Here is a 6,034-nt window from a genome sequence, read left to right on the forward strand (position 1 = left end):
CTAGACAAATCTCAAATCTAGATGTAATCGAAGCTGGTTCAAGTGCTTGATGAGCATAGATATGCCGAGTAACTTGTCGTCAAGAGAATGGAACCACTGAACTTAGTAATCAAATCCGGTTGTTACGAACTTAGTAATCAAATCCGATTGCTACTCGGCTTTTCAGCGAGCCTAGATGATGGGAAATGACTAACCAGTGTTACAATTTTTTGCTCTTTGTTGGTAGCTGCTTCGCTACTTCTTGTACTGTTCTGTATGGTCTTCTCTGGTTCATTTCTCAGGCTTTCTTTCATTAGTGAATTTACTTGTGACTCAGTGTCACGTCTACCGTATAAGACTATAAATAGAGCAAATGCTCGTCAGATCAAGGTTCTGATTTCTTCTACTGGAATGAGATTTAGAGGATTTGTACGTACCAGTCTGAAAGGTGCATGGAAATTAAGATTTAAAGCAAGTTACTGAGATCGATGGAGTGATGCTTTACATAATTACATCAGCATAACTGTCGAGTCCTATTACACTTAGCAGTGAAAATGTGAATATGACAACATTGTAGGATATCACAAGTGAACTAATTCACAATGTAAAATGCCAAACTGAACTAATTCATCGAGTAGACGAGATTCAAACAAGTTACTCCGGCTTTTAGCCGGCATCTTCATCAGTACAGCGAAGTTTAGCAAGTGCAACTTCAAAATGAAAAACTATATACTGGCAATTATTTCCTATGGATTAACACGAAGACCACAAAACTTGGACCTGGCTATCTACAAAAATACGTGCTTAAATAATGCATACTGATGTAGACAAGAAACCAGCCTTCTACCTAAGCATAGCAGGTATTACTATTATACACATGGAATACTGATGGACTGCTAATCTACTATTACCAGCCGTAAATAGGGTTTTCAACCTGAGGAGGCAAGAGACGGAGGTCTTTACAATGTTGCTTGTCGTAGTCACGGGTTCCAGGGGTTGCCCCAGTGCATAATCTAAGAAATTCATTCCCGGTGAGACAATAGTGGGCAAATGCCAATCCTCCATCAACCATACCTGATAGGCTAGGCATGGATGCAGACTTTGAGATTCCCTTTCCCTTACCTCTGCTTGATCTTCTAACATTTGTTTCCTTATCCAAAACTTTATCCAGCTCAGAATACTCCATGAATCTCTGTGTGGCTGCTTCCCATGAAAGATTATATCTTTGCTCTGGAGTAAGGGGATGAGGATCATTTTCCATTGCTTCTTTTACTTTGGCAACAAAGTCCTCAGATGTTTGATACGTCAAGCAATTAGGAAATGATCGGAAAAACTCATTTGACGGATGGTCTGCACAAATAACAAATTTTCCCATTGCAAGCGCTTCAGCAGTAGCCGTGCAAAGCACATCACTAACACTGGGATTTATGAAGACTTTGTACCTTCAAAATAAAGGAAATACTATTAGCATGAGAGATGAAGAAAGGTGAATGTGGGTTTGAGAAGGTGAATGCAAAAGCATTTCACTTTTTTTTTCTCCTGAAATTTAGTCCAAATGCAAACTTAAACAGCTTATTCATTGAATTAGTATTCATGGAATGTCTTTTCCAAACAATCCTCTTTACATGCAGAACTAAGAAAGTTGTGAAGTTGAGTAAGTTAAGATTCATGAATCCTCAGCAAAAGAAAGAAAAAGAAGAATGTTGGGAAGCTGAAATTCATAGTTCCTTACCCGTGAAGAGAATCATCAGCATGGTCCCTTCCTTTTAAAAAGTTCAGATTCAAATCCAAACTCTTAGCTGTACTCTGAACTTCATTGGCATCCTCTCCATTCCCATACACATCCACCTTGAAGCCATCAAGGTCACTCTTGTGCTTAGCCAACAAATCTACCAATTCGCGGTATCCCTTTGCCCAAACCATCTTTCCCAAGAAATATGCTCCATTTGAAAATGCTTTCTCTCCAGTTTCCTTTTTTGCGGCTACCTTCTCACCAATTTTCAAGAACTTGGGATTCACACCATGAACATTGCAGATCAGAGACTTAGGTAAATCCTGTGTGGCAGCTGAAAGGCGAAGAACCTGGAAAAAATCATAAGCAATTTAGTTAGAATCACAAAATTCATGCAACATATTCAAAATTCAATTGCACATTTTCATCAGGTAGTCAATGAATGGGCTCTTACCTTGTCACAATATGCTCTTGTAACCCAATTGTTTATGTGCTTCACAAAGAATGCTTGAAGAGCTCCATTCTTCTCTCGCTTAATGTATTCCAAGTAATTTGTATGAACAACACCAACAACATGGTTAAACTTATCAGTCCATCGCTTGCCATGATGGTACCAATTCAGGTGTTCTGGTTCTTCCAGGATAGCAATGTCAGCATCCTTGGATGGAATGAACTGAGAAGTGTCTCCAGCAGGTAAAATGCTTCGCCTTTCTTTGGAAAACTAATATATAGCAAGACAATGAACCACATAAGAAATAAAGAATAACAACCATAATTGATATGATCAAATAAAAAGTGGCAAGAATCAGATTCATAAATGTAATTACCTTCCCTGGATAAAAGGAGATCTTAAAGTCAGCCTTAAAGCCAATCCTTTCCTCAAGCCAGTTACGGATGTAAATTTCCTGCTCTTCTGGTGAAGTAAAAGTGATATTGCCAGGATATACAAGTTCTTGATCTGATGCACACAGCCATGGAACTAACAGTGTAACATTTTGTTTTGCAGACTGTGCAAGATATGCAGCTCGAAAAAGTGGATTCACTGCAGTTCCTGTCATCCAAGGAAGACTAGCAGTTGTAACTATTGCAACATGCCGTTTCTGGTCGGATGGATCATGCTTTGCATGGTCTGTCCAAAATCCACCATCGTAAGAATGCCCTGTACTTTGCAGGACAGAAGCTATCCTCGTATCTAATTCATCATTAACGATTTCACCCTCTAGAACAGATGACACTCCAGAAGAAAGCGAGTTCAACAGAAAGTAATTCTTGCGTTTACTATACAAGCTTTCCACTAATTTCTCACATACATCTGCACTCAGTTTCAGAAAACCAAAAAAGTCAGCTTTATTGTCTTGTATACACAAGTCCATAAATATATAGAATACACATCGAGTCAGCAATAAATCTAAAAAGAAAACTAAGATATCTTTTCTTTCCCTAAATATCAGTGTGACCTGCTGAGCAATAAACTTTTCTACTTTTCTCTTTTTATTCTTGGGAGGACTCATTGTTAATTAGACTTCTTCCAGGTAAGATTTACGTTCATGATAACTTTGTCAACCAATATGTGTATTGAACTGGGTTTACTGCATGCTATACCATTTCAATTGTCCAACCAGGATTGGACCGTGTGCAGTCCAATACTTACGAATATTTACATTAACAAGGCAATAAGTTCTACTATTTATAAAACTATCAATAGAAGCATACAATTCCAAAAAAGAAGAAGAAGGAAACATGGCAAAGCAATTTATGCATAAGAGCTTTAAACAGAACTTTAAAATAAGTACCTTTTCTAATGCCAAGTTGATCCAGAAATGGTTCAGATTGCCTAACCAAACTCGCCAAAAGTTCTGCCGCATCTAGTGGTGGCACAGCCTGTATCGTGCATAGGAGACAGAAATTAGCATGCCAATTACCTACTTAGCCATCTTTAAGAAAAAGAACCAACCATAGAAATCTGCTTATCTAAACTTATGGGCAAGGGTTTGCCACACAGATATTTAATATTCTGTGGACACAAATCGAAGGCAAACAAATCACCAATTTATAGTACTCACTTGTTCGTATGAAGAAATTGCCATACGGTAAAATTTTACAGAATATATGCATCACAGTTTGCAACAACAATAAATCTTATCTTTAAAACAAACGTACCACCTTACATTGCGATGAAATTCCTGTATGGAAATAGTTGATTTTTGAGTTTTGGAACAGTAATAGGTGTCATCACGCCAAGATGTGTAAAATCATATATATTTTTTTGGTAAAATGCAATTAAAAGTACGAATCCTTTTCCTAGCCAACACCTACACTAAAAGAGCCTCTAAACACAACTTAGGTTGGTTTTGAACTAAATTCTAGCTTAGAAAACACTAATATGCCAAAGTGGCCAAATATGAAATACAATCTAAAAAATAAAAAAACAATACCCAAACGACAAAAACAAGATTATGCTGGGTAGATACAAACCTGTGACTCCTGAGCATCCTTGTAAACTGATTTCTGAAAACAGAACAAGAAAATATTGAAGGATAAGAATATGTACTGCTCACATATCTGAAAGAAGTAAGATATCTACTGCAAGAAACAAAAACTCAAAACAGTCACATATTCGACAGTTCATTTACCAAAGACAGCAGATCTTTCAGATGAGACACAAAACATAATTCAAACTGAGGATAACTATTGACAAGTTGTAGACTTGTAGTTCTGAATGATATTGGATTGCAATCTTATATGCATAACAAGAATCAGCCTAAGGCTATTGACATCCTGGTTCCAGCCAAGCAAAGATCTTCAAAAATGAAGGTAAATTTTTTATTTTTCTTATTCCAACATTCAGAACCATACAAACGATTTTATCCTATACTTGCTTACATATTTAGTAGAGATTTCAGAGATTAGTAGTAGGAATCCCAATGAACTCACCAGCCCCCAGTCACCATGATATGTACAAAGGAAGATACGCATACATCTATCATTTCATATTGCTTTACAATGTTTTGACTTTTGTTTTCACTACCCAAACACAATCACCTATATGAAAACAGTAAGTTCTTCTTCCAACTCAAACTGTTTCCTATGCATTTGCAGATAAGATTATTTTGTTCTTTTGATTCAATTTTGCTACCAACCTATAAACAACAACACTTCAGCCAAGAAAAGGTGACCATACAAACACCAAATAAATCAATCGACAACGAAATTGCATAGCTCACATATTCAATTGCCACAAAAGAAAATTGAAAGGAAGCAAAGAGAGAACATACCAAGCTGGACTTGACTTTCTCCACAAACTCACTGTTCTTAAACCCACCAAGAAACTCACGCTTCTCAAACTCTTTCAATCTAGTCTTCAACACCCGAATCGGCTCCCAATCCTTCCTGGACTGCTTCTCTTCATCCTCACCGTCTCTCTTCCACTCCCCCCAAAACTCACTAAACTTCAAACTCCTCCTCCGCTTAATCCTATCAAACTCCGTCATCCCCTCCCTCTCCTCCACCTCCGCCACTATCGCATTCTTAATCGCCGACAAATCAATCCGAATCGTCGACCGCGGCGTCCACTTCTCCAGCACCTTCTTGCTGAAGTCCGGCGACGAGTACGCCCGCCGAATCTCCACCAGCTTCGGCTGCAGCTTCTTCACGAAGTCGATCTCCGACGACGACGACGGCCGGATTCCGGTCGCCGAGTTGAACAGGTTCTCAAGCTCGCGGTCGAACGAGGTCGCCAGATTCTTAAACGAGTTGGCTCGGTCCTTCATCAATTGGAGATCCGCGTCCGCCGAGTCCTTCACTTCTCTCCACCCCTTGGATATGAACGAGAACGCGTTCGACGTCGACGCCGAGGCTTGGCCGTGTCCGGCCATGGCCGAGCGAGCTAGGGTTTTGACTGAGAAGGAAGCTTTCGGTTTTTTCGCGGGTAAAGGATTGGGATTGGGATTCGTGAATCTTCTTCTTCTTCTCGAATTGCTTATTAGAGTAAGAGGTGGGGGCGCTCAGAAATTAACGGTTGGAAAATGCGGGGTTTCCTGTTTAAGGGACAAGGATGTACACGTGGCGTCCACGTGGGGGCGTCCCCGTGGGGGGAGGGGACCTGGTGCTTTAGGTTCGGGATGGGGAATATTCTGGAGGAGGAATATGCTGGGAGGTTTGGGATTGCGCGGGGCACGTGGCGGGTAGTGGTTGGTGGGAGTTGGCCTAGGTGGGCTAAATAGCCTAAATTGTTGGATGTGTGCTTCAACTCATGCAAGTGGTGCCGGACGCCTGTAAAGTTGTGTGGAAATTTCTAACTGAGACTTGGTACGGAGGCACGGT

At 39.9% G+C, this 6,034-nt stretch overlaps 1 protein-coding gene across 1 annotated transcript; it reads right to left on the minus strand.

The window, feature by feature from the left end:
• Nucleotides 1-422: 422 nt before the first annotated feature.
• LOC101296403 (digalactosyldiacylglycerol synthase 1, chloroplastic-like) lies at nucleotides 423-5,701 on the minus strand. Its single transcript, XM_004303329.1, has 7 exons — nucleotides 4,987-5,701; nucleotides 4,187-4,219; nucleotides 3,505-3,592; nucleotides 2,539-3,023; nucleotides 2,166-2,432; nucleotides 1,712-2,061; nucleotides 423-1,421 (listed from the first exon to the last, which is right to left on the minus strand). Exons 1-7 carry the CDS (start codon nucleotides 5,584-5,586, stop codon nucleotides 887-889), a joined length of 2,358 nt encoding a protein of 785 aa, XP_004303377.1. The 5' UTR covers nucleotides 5,587-5,701; the 3' UTR covers nucleotides 423-886.
• Nucleotides 5,702-6,034: the final 333 nt, after the last annotated feature.

The sequence above is a fragment of the Fragaria vesca genome, linkage group LG6 (genome assembly GCF_000184155.1).
Source record: "Fragaria vesca subsp. vesca linkage group LG6, FraVesHawaii_1.0, whole genome shotgun sequence".
Classification (NCBI taxonomy): Eukaryota; Viridiplantae; Streptophyta; class Magnoliopsida; order Rosales; family Rosaceae; genus Fragaria; species Fragaria vesca.

Excerpts from the sequence above, each read along its gene's own strand:
- LOC101296403 (XM_004303329.1), bottom strand. The coding sequence starts at position 5,586 with ATGGCCGGACACGGCCAAGCCTCGGCGTCGACGTCGAACGCGTTCTCG. Across the intron at positions 3,593-4,186 it reads AGGATGCTCAGGAGTCACAG|GCTGTGCCACCACTAGATGC; the intron begins GTTTGTATCTAC and ends TGCACGATACAG. Across the intron at positions 3,024-3,504 it reads TCAACTTGGCATTAGAAAAG|ATGTATGTGAGAAATTAGTG; the intron begins GTACTTATTTTA and ends AACTGAGTGCAG.